General features: G+C 39.9%; 3 protein-coding genes across 3 annotated transcripts; all 3 read left to right on the top strand.

The window, feature by feature from the left end:
* The first annotated feature begins 7,983 nt into the window (after positions 1-7,983).
* On the top strand, positions 7,984-14,387 carry tmem33 (transmembrane protein 33). Its single transcript, XM_041944342.1, has 8 exons — positions 7,984-8,054; positions 9,202-9,269; positions 10,835-10,929; positions 11,063-11,250; positions 11,827-11,894; positions 12,182-12,315; positions 12,944-13,027; positions 13,370-14,387. Exons 2-8 carry the CDS (start codon positions 9,222-9,224, stop codon positions 13,497-13,499), a joined length of 747 nt encoding a protein of 248 aa, XP_041800276.1. The 5' UTR covers positions 7,984-8,054; positions 9,202-9,221; the 3' UTR covers positions 13,500-14,387.
* Positions 14,388-14,887: 500 nt separating this feature from the next.
* bbs7 (Bardet-Biedl syndrome 7) lies at positions 14,888-20,630 on the top strand. The gene is made up of 19 exons (XM_041944347.1): positions 14,888-15,344; positions 15,529-15,594; positions 15,718-15,780; positions 15,884-16,059; positions 16,165-16,351; positions 16,459-16,531; positions 16,625-16,732; positions 16,813-16,943; positions 17,374-17,458; positions 17,619-17,721; positions 17,846-18,038; positions 18,186-18,260; positions 18,358-18,426; positions 18,671-18,810; positions 18,914-19,078; positions 19,295-19,404; positions 19,501-19,604; positions 19,793-19,916; positions 20,138-20,630. Exons 1-19 carry the CDS (start codon positions 15,309-15,311, stop codon positions 20,269-20,271), a joined length of 2,142 nt encoding a protein of 713 aa, XP_041800281.1. The 5' UTR covers positions 14,888-15,308; the 3' UTR covers positions 20,272-20,630.
* A 994-nt stretch (positions 20,631-21,624) lies between these two features.
* Positions 21,625-26,862, top strand: ccna2 (cyclin A2). Its single transcript, XM_041943924.1, has 8 exons — positions 21,625-22,237; positions 22,852-23,113; positions 23,317-23,423; positions 23,573-23,796; positions 23,893-24,097; positions 24,284-24,397; positions 24,572-24,705; positions 24,866-26,862. Exons 1-8 carry the CDS (start codon positions 22,022-22,024, stop codon positions 24,915-24,917), a joined length of 1,314 nt encoding a protein of 437 aa, XP_041799858.1. The 5' UTR covers positions 21,625-22,021; the 3' UTR covers positions 24,918-26,862.
* The last annotated feature ends 553 nt before the right edge of the window (positions 26,863-27,415 follow it).

Raw genomic sequence — 27,415 nt, 5'->3', positions numbered from 1 at the left:
TTAGCAACTGTGATCCGCATCGAAACTGGAGATACAGTGATGCGATGAATAGAACCCAGTGAGCTGGAGAATAATAAGGCGTTATTTAAAGGGGAATATTGTTCCGCAGGGTTCAAAGTACAGGATGGGGACAGGGCAGCACACTGAAGTTCAAGAACAGTGCAAACAGCACATGCCAACAAAAGGAGCCACACAGCATTCAGCTGTGGTGGAGCAGAAAAAGCCGAGGGAGGGAGAGGCTGCGGGTCCCGCGTTAAATATGGGAAAGTTTGGGGAACGAGGTCGACGGGTCAAGAAAAGTCAACAAGAGAGCAGTCTTGATGACAGAAGGAATTTAATATCAAAAATACATAAATCTTCAAGTGAGGGCAGACGCATAATGGGCACAAAGGAGGCGAGTGTTAGAGTCAACACAGATTTGTTGTTGGCGATTAAATGGATCGGGCCAAGTTGTTAACATTTAACACAAAACGTTGGCACTAGAATAGAGGTTGAGGAGAAAAGAAGGGGGTTTGCTGGATGGAGCATGGCAGTCGTGACATGCAGAGAGACAGCTCATGTGTGCGGAGAGCCACCGGCCACGTTTTAAGCGTTCGCGCCGACGCAGCACGTAAAGTTTTCGCAATAAAAATGATCTAAGCCATATTGAAGTTTGATTTGTGTTACTGAAAATAGACCATCTGTTGAGCTTTTCATACCCTGCTCATGTGTTGGCTTTGACTTTCCCATGTTGCTGATGTAAATGGAGCTTTCTTGGCGTTGTTGCGCATTTATGCACGAATCGTGCGTTTTTGTTTTTAGTGAATCCACATGGAGACACTGACGGTTAAACCCACATCAGCTTGTTGAATCACGGTGACACTGCATGGATGTGCTTCATCTGGAACAATGTGGAGATTAATCTTCCGATCTTGGCGGAAAGAAGTCTACATTTGTCTCCACATCCTCTCTGACTGCTGTGCCACACTGGACGCAGCGCTGAGAACTCTGTCTGACCTTCGCCCTCGCCCCTGCAAAGCCCTGCAAGTTCCCCGGCAGTCGCAAACAGCTCTGAATTCCATAATTCTTAGCGAAAAGGCACTATTAGGGAAAAATCCTTCCTTTTTGACAATTTAATAGTGCAAACTAATCATCTGGTTGACACGGGCCATTCATCTCCGTGCAAGCAGACAAAGACAAGGCCTTTTCCATAGGTTCGTCTGGATCCTGCAGTCAGACCAGCCTCTATTTTGAGATCAAGTGCACAATAAAAGCATTGTGACTGCTTAATGGCTATGTTTGTGAAGCCACCCAAAACCCAGTGTATTAAATGCATTTTTTTTTTCTTTTTGGAGAAGAATGAGAAAGAGGCCGAAGAGGACTAATGGTCGTAGAACTGAGAACAAACCGGTTTCAACAAGAAGCAGAATGCTACAAAACTTTGGCTGCTTAAAGCAATCAAAACATGAAACAAAAGGAAAGATAGCGGATAAAAACTGGGCGCCACGAAATTGCTTAAACCCCCCAAGTTATGAATTCGTTTCTGAATCAATTTAGCGGTGCAGGCATTTTCCAAACATCCTCATGCGGGAGTAACAAGACAGGGAAATTGATCCGGTGAGACCTCACCTCTCGGTGCGCCTCAATAAAAGAGACATCAGCATCTCCCGACGACTGTATAATTTTTAATATATATGCAATAAATGTTCAATTTGTTTCCAGAAATGACGGGAAATAATATCGTCAAATTTTAAAGCCATCCATTACAGCCAAACAATGCTCATGCATGCGCGCTCCAACGCAGAGTGCTTTGATTAATTCACATTTTGATTGTGTTTGATAAAGCAATAACGTTACAGCGCTCGACTTTGGACCGGTTGGACCATTTTCCCTCAAAAACAAACACGGTGGTGGCTGTGCTTTGATTTATAAACATACATATGAATATTTATTTCATTACGCGCGTGGATCCCCCTTTTTCTGTTTTTTTTTTTTTTTTTTTTTTTTGGGTGTGCAGATGGGGTCCGCAGGAGTCCTCGAGGGTGAATTTCTGCACAAATATAAAATTATGAATGACATCCAATTATAGGTGTCACACTATTTCCCATAGCAGCAGTCATTTAAGAGCAATACTAAATCCTCAGACACAAAAATCCCCTGTAGAATACAAACACTAATTTCATCTAATGAGATCTGGATGGTTCGAATGGTCTTAGAAATTCCTCCATTCCTGGAATAAATCAAATTAGTTAATTGTATGCTTAAAATGCCACCTTTTAAAATTGTATATCTAGGAATTGGTGTGCAATTTAGAAGCTTCTTCTCATATATCACACAGGTACCCTTATGCACAATAGTCATATGAAATAAAGAAGAATACTACAGACATGCAAGAGTAAAAATATTTGTCTCTAGTGATACCAGAAGAGGGAAATTGACACTTAATTCACAGTAATTTCACTTTAAACTAACATTAAGACGCCAGACACACCTGTGTTGATCATTTAGGAGATCTTTTATAAATTAATTGAATAAGAGGTCATTATCAGTTCAGGTTTGAGTGCCACTTTAAATGTCCCTATAGGAATATGTTTGTGTTTTCAGTCTGGCTGCAGCCCAGCAGTGCAGGTATAGGGAGGCCGGGGGTCTCGGATCACTGTAGACCTTGACACAAAGTGCATTAAGTTGGCTGATCTCTCTCAAACCATTTGATTAATTCACTCCCATTCAAGCCCAAGCGAGCAAGGAGTGGAGGGACGTGACCAATGACATAATAGGCTCTGTCAAACAGCCTTGCAAAACGCCCAGACCATTTGTGGTGACAATCCTGATGCCATCAGAGCCATTATAGGCCCCCATTCAACCCAGAAACAAACATAGCTTTACCCCCAAAAAGGGAAAAGTCAGCTTTCTGGTGGATCCCCCTTGCTTTCTATGTCAACAGCGTTTGGCTCGAGGCTTGCTGTGGGCATCAGATTCCCGCCAGCCTACATAGAAGTAAGTGAGCAGACAACAACGTGCTGTTTGTATCGACAAAGACAAAATAAAGATAATTTATGCAGACCTGCTCCCTCCAGGAATACTGCAATCCTGATTTTATTTTGAAAATATTACATAAAAGCAATGCAGCTTTAATTTTGAAATAAAGAAAAGGTGGCTCTTTCTAGACAATGCATTTAGAATGATAAAATAATACACTGTGTTTGGGCACACTTCTCCCATTAAGACATGCTAATTGTGTAAAGATTTAACTCTTTGCATTTCAACACATGCAGAAAGTTCATTTCAGTGATGATCATATCAGTCAGAACCATTTTTCAGTGGAAAATGGTTTGTTTGTCTTTGCACACGTGCAGAGAGAAGTGTGGATAAATGAAAGATCTTAGAGATGCTTAAAGATTTATATGCATCTATAAATTCATACAGCGACACTGCGCGTATATAACAGCCATGTCAGAGAGGCAAAACTGCACTTCTGCAAGAGAACATTCTCACAGTCTCTCCAAAAAAAGGTGTTTGTTAAGCTTAAGTCGAACATTTCTCGGTGTGACTCTCCCAAACCAAGGCCAAACAGCCGATTCAACATGCTGAATTTAGTCATGGCAGCAGCACACAGGCCTTAAAGTGAGTCTTTTGGAAAATGTAGCCTGACCTGATGAAACCAAAGGAGCCTGTTTGTTTAGCTTGAACCCCAAAGCTTCACAAACATGCAACATGCTGTTTTTCTCTTTGCTGCAAAAAATGATGGCAGATATCAATATATTTTGATTTAAAAAAGCTTATTCTACTCTGCAAAAAAGCAGAATAAATGTATCATATTTCAAACAGTTCCTTTATGAAGTAAAGACGCATTTTAACAAATGATCTGCTGCAATAAAGTGTGATGCAGGATGCTGATCAGAGCCTGGACCGCCATCATGTATTCTCTAGAGGAGTCTGCATGGACAGTGAGAGGAAGTCTCGCAATGTTAGCAACGTTTTGGTTTTGTTTTCTGTCAATAAAAACAGAAATATTCAGAAAATTTCTGCAGGCTGTCAGGGAAGAGCAGCACTGATCTTGATGGTGTTCCGACTAACGTGAAACGCCTTCTTAGCTCAGCCAACAAAGGCATGAAAGGCAGAGAAGTCTGTAGATAACTCGCTTCATTGTTGCTTTAACCGATTTGAGCGAAATCCACCGTGTCCTTCTTTTCCTCCACATCAAACCAGCTCTTTCTTCGCGTCGTCTTCCTCACTTGTCCCGAGTTTCATCCCTCACCACACCCTGTTTGTTTTGGCCGAATGGATCCAGAGACTGAGATGGAGCGACTACAAGCGCGCTCCTTTGACTATACACGACTGTTTATTTCCTTTAGAAAGCTTTCACTGCGGTCTGTCACTCACTCAAGTCTTTGTTTCGCTCTCTTGAGAACTGTTGATGCAGAAGCTCAAAGGAAAAGATGGAATAAAGTGGAGGAACAACGTAAAAATCTTTTTTTACGCACAGGAAACACTTTTCACTGTTATAATCATAATAATATAATATTATAGCAGTAGTAGTATTATTTCGCTGTAAGCAATAGTCGTAACAGTTTTCAATATCACAATTTAAATAATAATAATACTAATAATAATAACTATTCTTATTTTCGACTTCAGCGCATTATAAAAAAGGTATTATAAAAAAAGCCCTTTTGATAATGCTCTTTGTTTTCTCACTGATTCTGTTTTCCTCAAAGCTGCTGTAACCTGAAATTGTTGTAGAAATTTGCAGGTTTTTACTGCGAAATTGTACGAAATTCGTTGCGCGTCCGTGTTTAAAAACGAGGTGTTTTACTTCTCGAGAGGTTCCATCTTTCAAGAAAACAATCAACATTAGAAGAGAAATATCTATTGTGAATATTATTTACATTTTTGTGCAAACGGTTTATTTTCAGAGGACTGCAAAAGAGACTTTACTGATGGAAAAATCAGAAATGTTCCTTTCATATTCCCTCATTCATACTCTGTGTGACTCTGGTTTTCATCGGCAACGCGCTTTACTTTTGTGGCATCATTGTGGACTAACGCGCCTATAAAATTAATACCCATAAGTCAATCTATGTTATGCATAATTCAGTATATTTCTTTGTGAAAAGGTATCAAACGAGCGCACACTACTGCCTCAGAAGTCTGTTCAAATCCAAACTCGCGCATAAAACGTTGTCTCATTTAAATTCTCACCTTGAGCTCTCTAGTGACTGGTAATGGTCCGAGAGGAGCTGACGCTTAAAAAAAGTCATCAAGGTCTATTCACACTGCACGCTAGCGTTTGGTGAGTTCTGTCATGCCCAACAGCTTACACGACAATGTAAAGAAGAAGAAAAAAAACACAGAAAATAGTGACTATGTTTTTGCAGGCAGAATCATCAGTTAAACACAAGAAATGCATGCAAGGCAGGACGCTGCAGCCTTACTTACTCCGTGTGCTGCGCTGAGTCTCCGCAGTTTAATTACAAGCCCTAATTTCCAATCGCAGATAGTGTCAAAAAAATCTGCGACTATTTCTCAGAGATTCCCTTTAACAAGTGGAAACTTAGTGTCCTCCTGCACCATTTTATACATGATGAGCCGTCAGTAATGGGATTATTAAACAAAAACGTTTCAGGCGCTGGCGTTAACCTTTTTTAATGCCTAATTAGGTTTTGCAAAGAAATAATTAGATTCTACAGTGCTTACACTGCCTATATTTTCAAATGGCATCTCCAGCAAACACATCATCCTGCGACACTCGTGCCAATAATCTGCGGATACATGCGCTACAGCAGCAGTCAGATAGAAGATTTTAAAACATGTTGGGACCAAATAAGGTGCACTTAAAGCTAAAATAATTATCCAACACCAGCTATAGACCAACCTGCAGGAACATTATAGTCTGGTCGAGTACGCCCTCTCGTGGTAGCCTCTCAAATAGCATTTCAATGTCGAATGCAGCAGGAGATAATTTGGGTTTTATCAAAAGATCAAGGGCGTAAATGTGTCATGAAAGTACAATTTTAAACTCTAACTGCAAATCAGAACACCAGCTGGACTTCAGGCTAAATCTAAAAAAAAAGTCATTTTCTTGATGCTGCTCTCAAAATTTGGGCGTTGACCTTGGCGCAGGCGCACTGCAGTATTTTCCTTCCCTTAATGCTCAGAATAAACTCTGCAAAAGCAGCAATGTACCTTTGTGGATCTGCACAATACCATTGCCTCAGTGCATCTTAGACAAAGTTAATGGAGACGTGCACATCTCCTGTTTTGTGATTGTTGTGTAAACTTTTAAAAACGTCGCCATTTTTCCAGCAGATATACAGTACAGGCTAGTTTCCACTACATATACTGCATATAAACAGCAGAATGTGGCAAATCTCCTTCCACCTCCTATTCCACCTATTATTTTCTCACTACTTTCTATGTGTTATTTACATTGAATATTTAACACAACTGACAGGTACCACAGTGTCTGTGTGTGTTTGTGGGTTTGATTTACTGTCTTCAGGCTTCAAGCATCAAAGAAAATAAGATCACTGTTTCATCTAATGTTTCATGTTTTTCTATTTCCTTATTTTGAAATTCCTATAGTCTTCACATTCCTCACTGAATTTCACTAGTTTCTGTTGTTTCCTGGAATCTCAGGACATTAAGGGTTGGAAGGAAACTTTTTTCAGTGTGGATTTGTCTTATATTGTAGCAACATTCACTGATTCATATCTGCATCAGCACAAACAAATCATCTGGCTGCATGCAGCCAAATCCTGGCAGATATAATTATCTATTAAAACTACGATGAAACAATACTTGTCTTTTAAAGCTAACAGTAAACTGCTGTAGCACATATTCAAACTCAGTTCTGAGAAGTGTTAAATGCATAAACACTGTACCATGCTCCATACACACAGAATGAGCTTTAAAAAATACAAAAAAAAAAAAGTTTAAATTTCTTGCTCTATTTCAATGCATCAGAACATTATTTTTAGGTGTTGTGAGTGCCTCTAACATTTTTCTTAAAAGTGGAAGTACAGTGAGTTACCTATTGGTTTTGTTTGTGCTTTTATTTTGAAAGTGTTTGTTCTTGCACACAGGTCTCTTTAGAAAATGATGTATTGAGACTACCTGTTTAAATACAGGATTCATTTACTAGACCAAATTGCATATGTAAAAACTAAGGCATAAATTAGCACATCCAACACTTACGAACAAGATTTGGAATCATCTTTAGATAGATAGAGATGATAGATAGATACTTTATTTATCTCCAAGGAGAAATTTGCAGTCCCAGCATCTCAAAAAGGTGGACACACAAGGGCATGCAAAATAAGAACAGGAACTACTTTCAAGTAATGTGTAACTTACAAGTGATGAACAACTTTCAAGTACAGATCAACCTTCAAGTAAGGCACAACTTTCAAGTAAGAGGCAAAAATCCAATACAAAATACAAGATACCAATATAAGAAAAAATAGTGAAGTAAAAAATAAAGAACTAAGCTATACAGGATAAACATCTGAACTAAACAAAACATCTTTATGGGCAAGGCATTCAAGGAACTGGACTACTGTGTACTAACAGACAGACAGTGTGTGGAGAGTGCTGAAATTAATAGTGTACAGGTAGTATGTTTAAATACATAGTACTTTAAATATATTGTTAATATATTGTTTGTATCTATGTACAGTATATATAGCCTGCTCAGATTTAGATTTGACAATAATGAATATGTCAATGTTATTGCACAATTGGTACGTTAGCTATGATTTGTAAGGGCAGTAGATGGTTTGATATGAAAAAGTTATTCCATAGAGATTATTTTCTGTCATCAAATGTACGCTCTCATGAATGTTCCCTCAGAATTAAAACAGGAAGCACAAAAACAATGAGCAGGCCTTGTTGTTTCACATTTTCACCACTAGAAGGAAGTGTTGCGTGTGATCCAGGGACTATTCTAAAATATCGCGAGAGGTAGTTCTCCTCTCGCTTCATAAGGTCAGCTGATCATTTACTTCAGTGTGGTGAACATCAGCCTGTCACTTTCAGCCTAGCACGCAACGAAACAGATCGACGCTGTGATACTGGTAAACTAAATGCTTCATTATTGTTACACATATTTGATCAAACAGTAGTATTAATTCTGTATGAGCTCTTTTAAACAGCCCGAATGCTAGCCAGCGCAACCAGGGTAACATGTATTTATAAGATGAGTTAGTGGAAGACAAGGTAGCTAACGTTAGCGGAGGCTTTAGCTCGCATGCTAGTAACGATGGTAACAGAGAATATTCTAGACCCACCTGCCGCTAACGTTAGCTAGCGTCATGTTAGCGTTAATAAAACATCGACAGAAGTCTTTCGTGATTCTTTACTTACGTAAGTCTGATCTTATCCACTTTTATCAGCAGTAATGCGTTGGGGTTTTCATTTGCTTCCCTTCTCTATTTGATAAAAAAGTCATTGCATTGCCAAACTGGCGAAGGCTAGGTAGGCTAGTGAGTGTAGCTAAATTACTTAGCGGTATATCTTCCACATCTTCCGCTACTGGAAATGATAGACAGTTGAACAGTTCTTTAGTTCCCCTGTTGATTTTTCCTGTGAAAGTTAGTGTTAAACGTCACATTGAAATGTACAGTTTCACTCTCTAGAGCCACAGTGTCTTCCTGGTTTGTTGAGCGAAGTTAATATTACGTTGTGAACAGAAATGTGATTAATTTCAGTAACTCATATGTTAACGTTATTATTGAAAAACAACACCAGAAATGACCTTTGCGAGCTAAGATTCCCACTGAAAACCTGCGACTTTGAGGCCACTGGAAGGTTTCGCTGTAAATGATTAGTAGATTGATTTATTTGTTGAATGAATGGAAATTGACAGCTGTTTTGCTGATAGATTAATTGTAATTTTTCAAGCAAGAAGCCAAACATTGCATCTTAAATGTGAAGAGCTAGTCTCTCATTGTTATATGCTACAGTCAGTTGCATATCTTTGATAATTTTTGTCAGACAGAGGTCACTTTCAATATGTAGCTTTAGGCATTTTTTTATGTTTCCTGACAAAAAGACAATCTGTTGATTAATCAATAAAGAAAACAACTGTTAGTGTCAGCCCAAGGAACGGTTTGTAATATAGCAATAACTAACATGTAACATGTAGCGTTTTTAGTGTAGTCATGATTCCTGTTTGTATGACTACTCAGTGCTGTTTCATGATGTGACGTTTTTCCCCAACAGAGCAACTCACACTCCCAAAGATGGCTGACACAAACCAACAAAGTCCTCCTCCCCAGCTAGGGCCTGTGGTAAGTTGGCTTTTTGACATGTACAGTTACATCCTACAAATATTTCTCCCTTTGCACAGTGCACTATACTAATTCTACATACAGAGATACTGAAACCGCTTTATCACAAATTTAAGGATAATTCCAGGATTTGTAAACCTGGGCCCTATTTTGGCATTTTTTGGGGTCTAAATGACATATAGGTACAAAGGGTTTTGGAACTGGGTCCAGTAGGTCGCTTCAACTGGCAGCCGAGGAACAGGATGCAAAGTAATCCTTTGCTGCAAATGTGCCCCTCATATGTCCACTAAAAGTATTTGTTTTTGTTGCTGAGAGGCTCAGATTATATTCTGTCTGACAACATTATGGAAAGGATCCCTACAGAAATTGACCTTTTTGTTAAAGAGTAAGTTCCCTTTTGTTTAACCAGAAACAGCTGTTATCTCGCTTTTTCAAAGCTACTAGACTCCTTCAACAAAAACTGCAATTTTACCTCGCTGAACACAGGAGTTGCTGGTCTGCTGCTGCCTCAATCGCGTGGTATGTTTGTGTGATTCTGATGTTGTGACCTCCAGCTGACTGCCTCAGCTGGACCAATTCCAAAACTTTTTGTACCTATTAGACATTTGAACCCCAAAATATGTATTTAAAAACATAGGGTGTAGACATATCAGTTACTGTTTAAAACATTATGTGTTTCTCAAAGGTATTGTTTATTTCAGAGCGTTATCACAGAATTGCTGTGTATTGTACATATTGTGTCAACCAAAACAATTTTGATAATTGCTCAATCATGTGAGTAAGTTTTTTGAGCATGAATGTGAAAAATTCAAGGTTTCCATCTGCTCCAGTGTAAATATTTCCTCGTTTTTTTAGTCCTCGATCGAGCGAAAATATCTTTTCGTTTTGGACTGTTGGTCCGACCAAACTAGACATTTACAGCTGTCACTTTGGATTCTGGGAACTTATGATGAGCATTTTTTTACAATTTTCTGATATTTTTAAGATTGAATGATTTATTGAGGAAATAATTGGCAGAACAATAAATATTAAAATAATAATTAATTGCACTCCTAATCGATTATTAGATTTTAGGTTTTAGGATAATGATGCATTAGTCACTTTTCGTCCTTCTTTAAACTCTGTAATCAAACCAGTCAGTTTATGTAGAACCTGTTTGAAGTATAAAGATGGCCTCACTCGGGCGATGTCAGATGAGCCTTGTCTCCTGACTTTTGATGAGAGAGCACCAAAATTAACCGCTAGATTCGATTAAGTTGTTTTTCAGTTTGCGTCCTTTATGCTGACAATTGAGAGAACATGAGTGAAGGTCTGAGCCTTTCTGTAAACAGTTTTCAGTATGCACGAGAAAACCGAAGACCCATCCTGTTATTTTAAATGCCCAGATGCTAAAACAGCAAACACTAGCAGCTAACAGAGAAGCACCAGCACTTTGCCTGAAATGCTGGCACAGTTAGATAGTACTTTCTTCACCTGTGATGTTATATTGTAAGTGATGGACCAGGTTCAACAACTTTTATGAACCTTAAACTCCTCCTGAATGTAGTTGTTTCTTTCTTCCACAGCAATTTTTAATGAGCAACAAGCTGGAAACTGCAATGTGGCTTTCACGACTCTTCACTGTCTACTGCTCTGTAATGTTTATTCTACCAATTTTGGGGTGAGTCCATTCAGGAACAGTGTTTTTCAGTGTTTGTTTGGTTAGAAGACAGCGACAAACAGCTTTCACCCTATTCTCCTTTCTCCCAACCTGAAAAGATGTCAGAATATTTTTGACTGCTTATGTATTGCAGACCCTATGCAGCAGCGAACTTCTATCAGCGAGCCTTGTTAGCGAACGCCCTCACCAGTGCCCTTCGCTTGCATCAAAGACTTCCACGCTTTCAGCTGAGCAGAGCCTTCCTGGCCCAGGCCCTTCAGGAGGACAGCTGCCATTACCTGCTGTACTCACTCATACTGGTCAACTCCTACCCCATCACAAGTATCCTTTCCACCTTTCAGATTCTGAGCTCCATTTTCATAAACCTTTCAAGTAGACATGTGCCATATCATGTTGTTCACAATTTGTTTACAGAAGATCAGATGTACATCAAAGAGGTTTGAAACAAACCAGACAAACTAATTTGGCTAGTTGTACTCTGTAGTTTGTCATATTGTCAAGAATATTATTATTGCAGAAATACCCTGAAATATTGTGATGTTATTCTAGGGCCGTACCACCCACCTCTACCGTCACGCCTCTTTTGTCTGTCATGACAGGCTGAATGTTTTGGGGGTTTTTTTGTTTTCATTATGATGTTCTTGCAAGGATGATTCATGTAGGGTTTCTGTGCCATCTTGCTTGTTGATAGCATGGGTGCACTTCTGATAAGTATCACATCAAAGTGCACGATGTATCAGCTTTCAGGAGGATGAACAAATCGCAAATGCCATTATTTTAATCATTGAACTATATCATCTTATTACTTACAGTTAAGCAGCCCTAATAACTGCAGTGATTTATTGTTGGAGGTTTATTATCTGTCTTTTGATGTTGATCCTTAACATTGGTGTCCAGTGAGCATCTTCCCGGTCTTCCTCTTCTCCTTGCTACATGCAACTACCTACACAAAGAAAGTCCTTGATGTGAGTGTAAAGCAGTGGCCAGTTGCTGTGACTTTTAATGCTGTTACTTAAAAATGTATGACAGAAAGCATTTTGCTGAACATTTTTAACCCCCAGGTGGAAAATTGTCTACTCAATCAACAAGCCATTGCTCAGAGACCCATATTCAGCCTTTAAATCTAATAAAGCTGATGATTGATAATGTGATTACCTTCACTGTACTTCTCTCGTTTGATGTAAACTCACTGTAAACTTTGACTTACTGCAGCTTTGTTGTCAGCTTCTGATCTTTATATCTTTCCTTGCAGTCTATGGGCCCCAGCAGCCTGATGTTCATCAGAAACCTCCTGGACAAACTGACATCCAATCAGCAGAACATCCTGAAGTTCATTGCCTGCAATGAGATCTTCTTGATGCCAGCCACTGTTTTCATGCTCTTCAGGTAAGCAAGCACAGCTATCAGAAGTTTTTTTTTCATTGTCACTGTCAAGAGACATTGCAGATCCTTACTGTAATATTTTGTTTATTGCATTGGAACGCAATTAAATTATGTACCAATGTGTGCATCTGTATCAGTGAGACTATGATGGAATTACTGACAAGTTTTCTGCTTATTCAGTCATCAGTTTCTAAAATCTCATGTTGCCAAAAATGCAAACAAAACAGACCATTCTTCTGTGTTGTCAAATGCTACACAAAAAATGCATTTCCGCTAATCCCAGTTACCAAATTGTCAACATGAATCAGACTTACCGAATTATATCTGAACTCCCAGAGCGTGTCAGCTTGAATAGTTATCTCACGTTGATTATTTTCATATGCAAACTTTCAAAGCAACTTGCAGAGGTACAAAGAGGCCAGATTGTCATTGCATAGGATTGCTGGAGAATACACAGGTGTTCACTTTGCTTGTTAGTGCAGTTTAGATCAATGTTAACAGAACTCTGAAAACAGCTGAACAAATACATTTTATTATTGTTTTTACTGTTGGTTATTTTGTCATTGAGCAGTCTACATACTGTATGTGTAATGTCAGTTTTCACTAAACACATATCACTTCTCTTTGACAGTGGTCAGGGGAGCTTGCTGCTGCCTTTCATTTACTATCGATTCCTCACTCTCCGCTACACGTCCAGAAGAAACCCTTACTGCCGGTAAGATGTTAAGTAGCACAATGTTGCCAAAAGCACAGATAGTTATGTAAATGTCACAACAAGGTAGTAATTACTGCAGAATTAGGGATGAAGGAATTCCAAAGCTTTTTTTATGATTCCCAAATTGTTTTGCTGCTGCTTGCTGAAGACATTCATTATTTGACTCAAGATTCATTTAAAATTTGCTTTACTTTACTATTGCAAACCAAAACTAAATGAAAACACCAAAAAGTATGGCATGTTTGGAGCCATGGTGATGTAACACAGCAGTCTGCTATTCAGAAATGAAAGTATGAAAGGGCTGTCAGAGTTGAGCATTAAACAAATCTGTTTCCACCCCAGCACCTTGTTCACAGAGCTGCGAATCCTTCTGGAGCACTTCATTATGAAGCCCGCCTGCCCCGTCTTCTTCAGGAGGATGTGCCTCAGCAGTATCGCCTTCATCAGCCGTCTCGCCCCCACGGGGGTCTGATTACACTGCATAAAAGTTTTGCTTTCTTTTATGTTGTGTTTTTCCACCATTTAGGATGTGACTTAAACTTTGATGGGGACAGACATTGCCATCAACAGAAGGAACTGTTTTTTGAATGTCAACTTTGCAGTCTGTGCTCCAACTTCTCTATTTGAGTACAGTTGAAGAGCAGCCAGTAATGCACTGAAGTCTCATGGTGATATTTCTTTTCCCATTTCCTTAATGTGACCTCATTCAAGCAGTGGACACCCCTCACGTTCACTGACTGGAGCACAGGTAGACATCAGCTGTGTTCTCTGTGTAATGGCTGTTATTTTCCTCTTGTCCTTATTTATTCATGAAGATTTCTTATTCTGTGATGAAACATTAACATTCTGAGATTAGTAACTTAAATGAAAATGCTTATACATAATTAAAAATGTTCTTTTTTAAATAATCCTGTTATGCTTGGATGGATGGAGGATGGAGTTTGTTTCTTTTTTATGTGTATCTGATGCTCTGATTTGTCTAAATGCCTAACTTTCAATGCCATCAACTCCCTCTTTTAACAGCATTCACAATCTATGTAGATATGATGTCAAAATGGGGGTTGAATTTAGAATCAAGATATCTGCTGTATTTTATAGAATATTTTAAGGTACCAGACATTTTGCTGTGGGACTTGCTCAATGCATGTCATGCTTCTGAATGCATTATTGACCTTGTCTCTCAGTTTGAAAACTGTTTTGAACTTGCTCCATTCACTTGTTGCTTTGTAGTTTTCTTGCTCAGTGCATGCTGATTTTTTTTCTTCCATGTTTAATGTGTTTATTTGCCTACAGACAAACCACATTTTTATGACAAGAATAAAATAATCTCTTAATTAAACCAATAAAATATTAAAGAACAGTAATGTGGTTTATGCTTATTATTGTTTTAACTACCATAGTTGAACTTTGCTTCATAATCAACAAGTCTTACACTAGTGAACCACAGTGCCTGCATAGCTGTATCTGTATAGCTATGGTAAGGAACAGTGTTTGTTTCGAATAAAATGTCTTCTGAGCGGAGAAGTTTCATCTTTAAAATAGTCTTGCCAAACCACAAAGACTTCAGTTCAGTTTACTATAATAATTATTTAAAGCAGCTTTCAACAATGGTGGAGTGTAGTTCACATGCATATAGAGACACTCAGTTGCGACTAAACTGCATTATATCCAGAGTAGTTTCTAATATTCTGAAAAATTCTAGACACACTTCTCAATAGTCCTTTGCGAGTCAGCCAATCAGGACGCCGCGTCAATTTCTGATAATAAAGCTTATCCAATAGTGTCACAGTTTGTTAGGGCTGGCAACGTTGCCATTAGCAACGCGTTTATCTGCACTCAAGTGTCTGGCTACGTAGGACCTTTATGCCTGATATTCGCGTTTACAGTGAAGTCCAGGTCCGTATTTCAGCATATAGAGACTGTGAGTTGCTTCAGGTATTTTGGTGACGCGCAGTAACGCTACATTTTGTTACAGATGATATCTGTGTATCAAAGTAGACAGTTGGCGTGCGAATAAATCGCGTTAGCCAATTAGCTTGCTAGCTAACGTTAGCACGTCGAGCTAATCTCTTTGCTTTAGAAAGTTAATCCCAGTCTCTCTAAACCATTATTGTCGTTTTGTACTTCGTATGGAAAATTTGCCAACAAGTTGTGAATGGCAGATGGCTGAGGTGGACTGCAACTGACGACCCCTGCAGTTTTATGACCAGATAACGTACCTGGAAGATTTGCACTATAATCTCTTTATTCCTCCTAAAATAACATCCAGTGGAGAGCAACGATGGAGATCCACTTAAACCGAGTGGATTACATACAGGTAACATTAAGTACTGTCGGTGGTTTATTTGCTTTGTATGTTGTTCATTTCGAGGTCTACTTACTTTGTATTTTGAACACTGACTGAACAATTTAGGTTGTTTTCCTCAAGTGACGTTTGTTTTGTTTTTTTTTCCTCTGTCAAGTATTGTTGTAATAAAACTGCCTCTGCTTTGACCTCACAGGTCGGTGTGACATCCCAGAAAACTATGAGGCTGCTTCCAGCACTGGGAAAAAAGGCAACGCAAAAGGTCAATCTGTCAGAACAATGCCTGTGCCTAACTATTACCATTAGAGTTTGTAGCAGTGTGTTGTCTTTTAGTTGTTTCGCACATGGTTTGTCATGGTTCGTGGTTGTTGTCTCTTTGTTTCAGGTTGCTATTGCTGATCATGATGGTATCCTGACCTGTTTTGGCATGAAAAAAGGAGAAGCAGTGGTGTGTGTCCTGGTTAAGATTTTCCTTTCCATAACATACAGCCAGTTGGATCTTAATGTGTAGGATTTTAGTATCTAATGGCAAGAAATTGACTCTGTTTCAGCCCGTGTTTAAGACACTTCCGGGGCCCAAAATAGCCAGAATGGACCTTGGAGGAGCTGTGGGAACGCCACAGGAGAAGATCTTTGTTTGCTCTGGTTCTCAGGTTCGAGGATTCACCAAGAAGGGCAAACAGTTCCTCACCTTTGAAGCCAACCTCACTGAGAGCATCAACGCCATGTACGAACTACTTCTGCCCTTTTTAACTGACTCACGCTGCTCGACTGACCAATGCAGAACTGTGTGATTTTCACTACTGAGTAGTGGTGTTTATCTCTTTTGCAGGCATGTCTCAGGCGCTGACCTTTTTGTGTGTGCAAGTTACATCTACAACCACTACTGTGACTGCAAGGACCAAGACTATTACCTCTCTGGAGACAAAATCAATGACATCACATGTTTGTCCTCAGAAAACCTGACACGCCTCGTCCCTGTGCTGGCGTGCCAAGATCGGGTTCTCAGAGTCTTGCAGGTAAACAAAGATTTTATTTACTGCCCTGGTTTTGATACAGTAAGTTGTTCGACCTCAAACATTAGATAAAATGTATTATTCTTTGTTATATCTTTTTGATTCTGCAGGGATCTGAGCTTGCCTATGACATTGAAGTCCCTGGCCCTCCATCTGTCTTGGAACTGTACAACAAAGACGGAGGCAAGTTAACCTCCCAGTGTGCTAGGTACTAGAACAATAAAACACAGCTTTATACAGATCACATATGGCTTAATTTCAGTGATTTTTATACAGGAGAGGAAATCCTCTATGGGACCACAGATGGCAAAATAGGATTGGTCCAGATTGGTGAGCATTCAGCTGCGACCAAATGGGAGATCGACAATGACAAAAAGAAAGGAGGTATGTTTATGTGACCATACAAGGGTTTGTAGACTGTTTTGCTGTTTTGCTTAGATTTACACTTTTCTGTCTCCCATCAGGAATTCTTTGCATTGACACTTACGACATTATTGGAGACGGAGTGAATGACGTCCTGGTAGGCAGGGATGATGGGACGGTTGAGGTCTATGGTTTCAGCAACACCAGTGAGCCCACATTACGCTTTGAGCATGTGAGTTAATGTGTAGCAAAATGTAGAGAATTTATTCCTACTTGTAGCTTTCAAAATGCAGAGAAACCATATTCTGTAGAAAAGATGTGTCCACTCAGATGACATTATATACTGTAATGTTCAGCCACAGATTCAAATTTGACTTTTTATACTTTTTGCATCAGTATCATGCAGCCATATTATGCTGTATTCATTATCACGTTAATTTCATAAAAGCCAGGCCTGTATGTCTGTTAATGGCTTTTTCATACCCAGATCTATTCAAGTACATGCCCCGGAAAATACAAGAAAATTGAATCTTACATTTTTAAAAGATTAAATAGTATTAGTTATATTTTTCTTTGTACATTTTCCTGTCAATTGCCATTTTTTGTATTGCACGATCATTGCGTCATTGATAGCTAAAGTTTCCTGTCTCTCCTGACCTCAGGTGTTGTCAGAGAGTGTGACTTCTATCCAGGGTGGTTGTGTGGGGAAGGAATCTTATGATGAGGTCCTTACTGCCACTTACACAGGTTAGATTAAAAAAAACAGTGTGCCTAGTGAGCTATAGTCATTTCATGTGCTGTCTGACATTAGTAGTTTGCTTAAAACCCAGCAGTTAATGTCAAAAAGTGAATTAGCAGAAGGAAATCTGACAAGCACAGTATGTATTACTGTCATTGCCTCTTTCAGGATGGGTGACTGGTTTGACCACTGAGCCCCAGAAGGCGGAAGCCGGCCCTGGAGATGAGATCAGGATGAGTAAGGAGACCCAGTCCAAAGTAGAAGCACTCAGGTATCAGCATTGTCATTATACAGAATGTTCTTTTACCTTTAATGTATTTCACTTACTGTGTAATGGTTCAGGTATAATTTTCAAACAGATCTGTTCGGCAATCAGTCAAATTGTTCCCCTCCAGGGCAGAGCTGGAGCAGCTGCAGGTCAAAGTCCTGCAGGGCCGTGAGCAGTACCAGCAGACCTCCCAGTCAAGCACAGCTGTCTCTGCTGTGCCCGTCTTCAGCATCAATGACAAGTTCACCCTCTGCCAGGATGATGCCAGCTACAGCCTCACTCTTGAGGTGCAGACTGCCATCGACAATCTGCTGCTCCAGGTCTGCTCATTAATAAACACCTCTTGTTGCAACTTTGGGTAACAGTAAAACACTCCCCTACAGACTCTCTAATAATGTATAAGTCATACTCTTATGTTGCAGACATAAACATGCAAAATTTAGCTTAAAGATGAATCTCCTGTGCAGAGTGACGTCCCCATAGACCTGCTGGATGTGGATAAGAACTCAGCTGTTGTCAGTTTCAGTGAATGCGATTCAGAGGTGAGCTGTGTAACGTCTCTCTTCTCAGGACAAACGTACTGTACAAATAAAGTCACAAACCTGCTGCTGAGGCCTGACTCTCTTACTGTGTTTCCAGCAGCCTAATGGGAACTTCCTCTTGGCCACATACAGATGTCAGGCTAACACTACCAGACTTGAGCTCAAGGTAACACTTTCATCAAATGGCTGCTAAAGCACCACAGTGGGCTTAATGTAATTATAGATGCTTTGCTCTCACAGACAGTATTCAGCTGTGTGCATCAGTAATGTTACCCAAAGTAGAAAGATTCCTGTACAGTTATATAGCTTTTGCATTTTCATAAATAGCCACCCATTTCACTTGCTCAAACTATTGGATGATGCACTGCAGAAAAGTTATTGTGTTTAATCCATAATAAATTTTGTCTCAGGTGAGGTCCATCGAGGGACAGTATGGGACCCTGCAGGCTTACGTTACCCCCAGACTGCAACCCAAGACATGCCAGGTCCGACAGTACCAGATCAAACCTTTGTCCCTTCACCAGCGGACACACAGCATAGACCAAGACAGGTACAGGCAATATAAAGTTATACAAAAAAAATTTGTTTCATAGGTATCATCTTTCAGTTTTTTAACTCATCACTCTTACTTTGTCTTTCTGTCTGTCATGCAGGCCCATGAACAGGCTCAGTCTGGTGGGACAGTTCAGTTTTGCTGAGATCCACTCCTGGGTGGTCTTCTGTTTGCCAGAGGTGCCCGAGAAAACACCAGCAGGAGAGTGCATCACCTTCTATTTCCATAACACTTTTCTCGGCACACAGCTTGAAGCCACCTACTGGTAAATACTAGCACAGAGTCGAAAGACTCTTCTAGGATTACATGTATCTCTGTAGAGATTAGAAAATAACCAACAAAGGTTATAAAATTTCATATCCTGTTTGATGCCATTTCCATTTTATGTCATTTCCACCATGCATTTCAAACCTCCAGTGGGTATGTGTGTTGTAATCTACTTGGAATCAAACATGCTTTTTCTCTGAATTTGTAATTTTAGCAAAGGGGAGGGTCATTTCAGGTCAGACAACATCTCTACCATCTCCATACTGAGTGATGTTCTCTCTAAAGAAGCTACCAAGAAGAAAATCAATCTGAACATTTCATATGGTAGGTATTATTATTATTTCAGTGTTTGCTGTTTTTCCAGGGAATAATACCTAATAAATTACATTTATCTTTTTTGTTTGTTTCCTACTCTTCCAGATATCAATGATGACTCCGTGAGCCACACCCTGAAGATGATACATCCAAAGCTGGAGTATCAGTTGTTATTGGCTAGAAAAGTTCAGCTTATTGATGCGCTCAAAGTAAGTTTTGGTTAAATGTGTGAAAAATCCACCTGAAGCTGTTTCAGTACATTCACACTGTATGTCCAAAGCCCACCTTTGATTTAAAGCTATAAATCCTCACCCATTCTCTCAGGGCTGTTGACAGTTGGGAAGTGCTTATGCTCATCACTTACTCACCTCCACCTCACTTCTTCTCTGATTGGTAGGAGCTTCAGGTTCATGAGGGGAACGCTGACTTCCTCATCCCAGAGTATCGCAGCATCTTGGACGAGTCTGCTACTCTCCTCGAGGAGTACAAGAAACAGCCGGCGCACCTCGAGAGGCTTTATGGTGCAGCATTATCATTGCATTTCACTGACACTTCACCTTCTTTCAATGAATCTTTTGCTAATTTATTTTATAGTTGTCAACTCCTTGCTAAAACTTGCTAAAGGCAGGATTTACCAAAAGAGACCCAAAAGAAAATGTCCACTGAATGAGCCTGACTTTATGAAGTAGAGCTTGTTGACGACTAATATTTGCATTAATGTTTTTCTTTCTCTTTCCTGTAGGAATGATCACAGACCTCTTCATTGACAAATTCAAGTTCAAAGGCCAGAATGTGAAAACCAAGGTGTCCTCATTGCTGGAGATACTAGATAATTATGACTTAAATTCTCTGTTAAACTTTTTCAATGAGTTATGATGATCTGTAGATCACAGGGCATTTACATGTCTTTATTTGTGCTATTTTTGTATAATAAATATGAAAGTTTTGTTTTATGTGTTAGTTACTAGCAGTGTCTGTCACGTTGTCATACTGTCATTTAGATACTGTTTGCGCTACCTGTGGTATACAATATTTCAATATTCATTATATCTTTCCATAGCATCCAAACACAAGAGCAGTGATTAATAAACTGTTACAAGGTTGCCAGGTTAGTGCAGGCTACTATTTTTATTGTGGCTAAGCATTGTTTGAAGTTTGAAATTTCAGTGACCAAATATAAATGAAATGCACACAGAATGTATGTTTTCATATCATAATTACCATAAGACTGTGAGTTTCCCCTATTGAAATAAATTTAGAGATTATTTATAACCCTTGTACGATTCATCATTCAAGGGGCTGATGGGAAGCATAGTGAACAAATACTACTAAGAATATGAAATTCTGCAGGGAGAAAACGACCTGTATGAGACCATGAGCCAAAAAGTGAAGCCTCATTCATGAAATTATTACATTTTGATAGATAAAGTCTATAAATAAATTATCATCATACTTGTTTCTTCTTAATATTTCCATCCTCTTGACACTATTGAATTGAGAAACTCCAAGTACCAAAGATGAGGTGTTGCAGCACTGTAACTGTATTACAGTGGTGCAAAATATCACAGTGCATTTACGCTATTGCATTTATTTGACATCTATAGTTGACCAGTTTATGAAATATGATTCAGTGTTAAAGATTAAAAGACCCAGCAGGATATAAAGTGGTTACATTTAGACTCACGTGAAATAACTGCAACACTGAAATGCCTAAGATCAGTGAGAGTAATTAAATAACAAAAAAGTTTACAGTCAGGTTACATGATGAGTACTTTACATGTATATTATTATATATATTATTATTATTATATACGCACACAGAACTTAACATTGTTGTAACGTCATAGAGGATCTGAAATCTTCTTCCACTGACAAAAGATGAAAATTTGAGTGTTTGTCCATCATCATGAGTCAAATAAACACCAAATAACCAAAATTACTATAGTGACTATAATGTATTACCAACAGTGTTTCTGTGTCAGATCTATAGTGGGAGCAAATTAAATTACAACACCGAAAGCGGTTCTATTGTATGAACTAGCTGACATGATCCCACAGCTGTGACTAACGTTTGACTATACATTCAAATGCGTCGAACCGGTTTTGAATTTGTCATTAAGCGAATATTGAACTCTCTCGGCTTCTGTACAATCGCGTTCGTCACTGCCTGCGCTAGCTGTGATTGGTCTATTTCAATCCTCGCGGGCTACTTGAACTGAGAGAAAGCAAAGGAACACCTCTGCACGATTCCGGATAAATGGACTGAGGCTAGCGCCCTTGTTTGCAGGTTGGTAGTAATTTCGGAACTCGTGAGTATGGCGACTTAAAAACAGGTCAGGTTTTTTAGATACTGCATCGCCAACTGTGCATTTTTTGTTTAGCTGTTTTGTTTTTACCACTGTAGTTCCAAGTGTCGTTGCCATCTCAACAGCTTAGTTTTGATTGTGAACGATTCTTTAACCTGCCTCAGCAAGATAGCAGCTAATGCTAGCCTCGCTATAACTGTCCAAACGTGATCTTTTGAAACTAAACTCATTAGATATTTGTCTCGTACAAGCGCACACAACGACTATAGTGCCTTGATAAGCAAACGGAGACGGGTCGGACTTTTTGTTTGAGGGGAAACATGTCAGGGGCTAACAGAGGGCAGGGAAGCGCGGCTAGTGAGTTTCACAACCAAGAGAATATGTTGTCAAGACTGAGAGGCTCGCTAAAACCCCGGGCTGCTGCAAACGACAACCAAGAAAACCTGCCACCGAAACAAGCGGCCAACAGAACCGTCCTGGGACCTCTGCAAAACAACCACCGGAGCAAAGCCCAGACTCAGCGCGGCACGAAACAGGTTAGTTTGGGTGACGATGCTAAATAGCTCGGCTAGCTGGAGCCACTGTCTGCTAAACGATGACCTGCCATTGTAGGTTTTGGAGGCAACTAATTTATCTTGCCAGTTAATGTCACTCGCATGTCGGACTTAAACTTACCAGTTTAAAACTTTTTCTCTTTTAAAACAATGTATTTGTATCTTCCCATAGCCTCGCCTGTTACCCAGGTTGTCCGCCATTTTAATATCCACACTAAGTTATTGTTTTAAATTGTAATGCTATATTCAAAGGCTTTAATTAGAAAAGTGTCAGACATAGGTGTTTTGTGCACAAGTTCTCTGACATCCTATTTGAGATGCAAGTTTCTGCAAATTTAGTGCAACAGATTAGTGTTCATATTTTTGCATGTTCCTGCCTTTTTCAATACAAATGAATTGCCTCTTGTTCCATGCTATATTTATAGCTTTTGTGTAAATCACACAAACCTTTTTGTGTTCTGTGTACTGTACCAGAACTTTTAACATCAAATTGCTTCACTTTTTTGTTTTTCTTTTTCCCCTTTTTCTTACTGCAAAAAGCATCTCTCCTCATGGGCCAACATAGATCTGAACTGACCTCTATTTTCTGCTTCTAGGAGTCATCACAGCCCCTGTCCTGTAAAAATGAAGACTTTAGCAAAAGCTGCTATGAGAAGCCCTCCACCAGACAGCCCACTTTCCAGATCCATGTGGACGAGCCTGATGGCGCCTGCACCAAGAAGACACAGCAGGTGGTTGAAGCTGTCAAAGCAAAGTTGGTGGCTGAAGAGTCTCCCCTCGCAATCAACAATGCTGTGGCACGGCTCCGCCAGCCCCTGGCCACCCTTGATATTCCATCAGCAATGGATGTCAGCTTTGGTGAGCAATACATATGAAAATTAAACTGTTCATTGCACCTCTTGTCAGCAGACATGGCAAGAAATTGCCCTTTTAAAGTTCTCATTTTACTGTCACAATCTAATTGGTTTCTTTTATAGAAACCAATCTGACCTTAAATGGTTACCTTCCCTGTCTAAAATGTAAAAATTTCACTGCACTAAATGTTTCTTTCCTTTACTCAGACTCTCCCATGGACATGTCTGTGGTTGAGGGGGAGGAGAAACCAGTCAATGTAAATGAGGTCCCAGAATATGCTGCTGAAATCCACACATACCTGAGGGAGATGGAGGTGAGAAATTAAACTTCAAACTGCTGCCTCAAAGATCCTTTCAGCTGTGTCTTGCCGTTTATACTTATACCTATACAGGGAGAGCCTGAAGTTTATGGGCTTTGCCTGCAAATATTCTAGATCCTTTAGTAACATGTGTTGTGCCACAGGTAAAAACCAGGCCTAAAGCAGGCTACATGAAGAAACAACCTGACATCACCAACAGCATGAGGGCCATCCTGGTGGACTGGCTGGTGGAGGTCGGAGAAGAGTACAAGCTCCAGAATGAGACACTTTATCTGGCTGTAAACTACATTGATCGCTTCCTCTCCTCAATGTCTGTCCTGAGGGGGAAGCTTCAACTGGTTGGGACTGCTGCCATGCTGTTGGCTTCGTATGTATACATTTGCTCAGCCTATTCAAGTAAAAGCATTTTCAAGTCTGACTTTTCCTTTTTCTGTAAACTGACTATTTGTCTGTTCAAATGTAGGAAATTTGAAGAGATCTACCCCCCTGAGGTGGCAGAGTTTGTTTACATCACAGATGACACCTACACCAAGAAGCAAGTGTTAAGAATGGAGCATCTGGTGCTTAAAGTGCTCTCCTTTGATCTGGCAGCACCAACCATCAACCAGTTTCTCACACAATACTTCCTCCACCAGTCAGTTAATAAACAAACTGAAAGTCTGGCAATGGTGAGCTTGCAGCAAGTATTACAAAGCATGTTTTATAAATTTGGCTTTGCTGTTGGGATGTGTAAAGTATAGTTTATAGTCTATATGGTAAAGAATAATTGTTGCACTTGCCCCAAAAACTCTGGTCAGTGTAATTTTTCTACATTAATATCGTGTAGCTCAGTCTTTTTAAATATCTTTTTCCAGTACCTTGGGGAGCTCAGCCTTGTGGATTCAGATGTCTTCTTGAAGTATCTACCTTCACAGACAGCTGCTGCAGCCTACATCTTGGCCAACAACACAGTGGCTGGTGGCTCATGGGTAAGTTTCAGACTAGTCTAAATAGAGCTGTCTTACATTTAAACTTTAACTGAAGTTAACTGTATTGCTCGAATCTTTTGAGACTGCAATGCCTGATTTGTTCCCCTGAGTGTAAAATGGTGAACTGCTGTGATGTATGCATGAAAGCAAGCCCAATGACTGTTATGTCCTCAGCCCAAGTCTTTGACGGAGATGACTGGCTACTCCCTGGAGGATCTGATGCCCTGTGTTGAGGATCTGCACCGACTTTACCTCAATGCTGCTCAGCATGCCCAGCAATCTGTTCGGGAGAAGTACAAGGGCTCCAAGTAAGTAGGCTAATAAAAGTGACTGAACATGTTTTTGCCTTTGTTTCAGAACTGTTTAAGGTGCCCCTCCTTGCCCCTGTGTGACTGGCTTCAGGTTGACTTTAATGGTTTATTTTAAATGCAGTTTGGTACAAATGTTCTAAAACACTTTCTTTTGCAGGTACCTTGAAGTTTCCCTCATCGAGGCTCCAACTAAACTGCTGCTGAACTGACTTCTCCCCCTGCCCATGTCGATGTAGAGTTGTACCAGTCTTTAATTTTTTATATTTTTGTTTTTTAAATGATGTGTGCCACCATTTCAGATGACATGGCCTGCTCTTCTTGGAGTAGAGCTAGATGTTTAGAGTTTTTTTATGGTATTTTTATATACACATTCATACCAGACACTATTGTGTTGGTTAATCAAGCAGTTTTAATGGTTTGACTTTAAATCAGACAAAATGTAGATGTCTTATCACCACTCTGTAAACATTCTGCTTTGATCTACAGTCTTAACAGACATGTGGATCTACTCAAACCCAGAATCTTCATCATTCCACTTTGAGGGTTGAGTTGATATAAATGGTTATTGTTGATGGGTCTACCCTTAAGTATTTGGCCTTTTATGAGAAGCAGATTAAAGTACATTTTGTCTGTCCTGGAGTCAGCTGCCTCATTACATTGGTGTCTTGGAAGCAATCAGCTTTTCAACAAGTCTCCTGCACTGTAAAATATGGCTCTTGTAAATAAAATTCATTTAAAGTAAGACTTCATTTCTAAATCTTTATGATCACATTGGACTCATGGGGGCAGCAGAGGACCACCTTTGGTCCTTACAGGTTTCCTCAAATGCACAAGGACTTAGAAACTTGAATTTTTAATAGACTGGTGCAGTGGTTTGACAATTTCAAAATGGGTCTGAACTGTCAATCTTGGGTTAATTTAAAGTGATTTCATCTGAGGTGCTTTGCTACATACTATAAGCTGTAAACATTGAAAAACCCTTTATTGAAAGAATGGACCAGATGTTAGTTTGATCTGTCAGGTATGCTGAGTAAGAAGGATTCAGACTTCTCTGGTTTTCATCACAAAACAATACAGACTGGCCGATGGAAATTGGGTGGGATAGTTGCAAGATGGGTGCAAATAAAAGGCCAGAAGTACATTTTTAAACTCCAAGAAATTGGTTTTGTGGAGTGGCTGAACATGAGTTAAATACTGAGGCAAACAATTTTAAACATGAGGGGAAAATAAGTCTTTAATTACCTGAAGTGATATTGTGATTTGATTCCATTTACCAAAAACTATCCAGTATAAAAAGCAAATATAAACACATGGCAAACAGATTGCCCTTTGTCTGTACATAATCGGAGGATTGAACTGTTTTACTGCATTGATTTGATTTTTTTTCTGAAAGTGAAGGGAAGGCAGTCAGTGGTGTTGAAGGCATCTCTCGCTCTCTCCTCCCTCTCACTCACGTGATAAATTGGGAGGCTGGCTCTGTGCGAGGAGTCCAGCAGGAGAGACTGGAAGCACAGCCCAGCTGCAGAAAGGTTTCCACCGTTTCATCTCAGGAGAATGGACAGCTCAAAGACCACACTCGCAACAGCTTTGCTTGGTCAGTGACAACACTCACTTGTGAGTAGTTGGAGGATTAAACCATGGCGAAAGAAGGAAATTCTACAACATAGCCAAAACCAGTTGGATACCTTTTTTTAAACAATGGCTCCTACAGCACAGCATCTGTCTAACCCCTGAGAAGTGTGGGAAACGAGCATTTTTGGAGGAGGTTGAGAGGGCGGGTTGCTGCCTAACCTCATGCCTGCCCCCAGGACATTCCTGGCGGCGTCCACCTCGCTGCCCCTGGCACTGGACTGGGGCTGGAACCTGAGCTTGTACGTGGGGATGCTCCTAGGACTCCTGACCCTCATGCTGCTGCTTCTCTGGCTGCTCCTCAAGCAGCTGAGGAACTCGGTGGGAAAATCCATGCTGCAGCCCATCCACTCTTTCAGACAGCATCGCTTAGAACAGAGGCTTCAGCATGAGTTGTGAAAGATGGAACAATTCTGCCAAAACACTGCCAGGACTGAGACTTGTTGGAGTGCTTGAATGTGCCCTTGCAGGTTCATGTAAGAAAATGACTTAAAAAAAAACATTGTTTTGGACTCAAGTGCTTATATTTCCTCACAAAATAAAATCTGTTCATGTTCTTATTTATAGAAACAACTGTCTATTCTTTTGCCACTTAATAGGTGTTTGCAACATCTCTCCCAGCCATGCATGATGAAGGGAGTCTTATCGATTGCCTCATTAAAAATACTGTTATTCTCATGCCATTTCTTTTCATCTCTTAGATGTTTTTCACAGACGAGCTCAAACATCTAAATTGCAGAGGAAAAAGAACAAGCCAAGATAAAATCTGCATCTTGATTCATGCTTATCAAAGCGATGCACCCAGGAGGGCAATTTGCACTGCTCTCATCTTATTGGTGAATTGGCAGGAGGGGTATTGAGAATATGCTGCAGATGAAAAATGCTGTGTGCCACAAGGTTTCTCTACTCCTTTGTCCATGCCAGGGACAAATTAAATGAGACCTTTAAGGCAAAAGGCTCATATCAGCTGCAAGAGCCCACAGGCTTAATGCTGCTTGATATTTCTTAGGTGTTTACACGTGGTTATGACCCAAAGGCAGGGTCATTTGACACTTTTCTCTCAATAAGACTGTGAGTC

Source organism: Chelmon rostratus, chromosome 9 (assembly GCF_017976325.1).
Source record: "Chelmon rostratus isolate fCheRos1 chromosome 9, fCheRos1.pri, whole genome shotgun sequence".
NCBI classification, from domain to species: Eukaryota; Metazoa; Chordata; class Actinopteri; order Chaetodontiformes; family Chaetodontidae; genus Chelmon; species Chelmon rostratus.
This window is presented reverse-complemented; position numbering and strand designations above follow the sequence as displayed.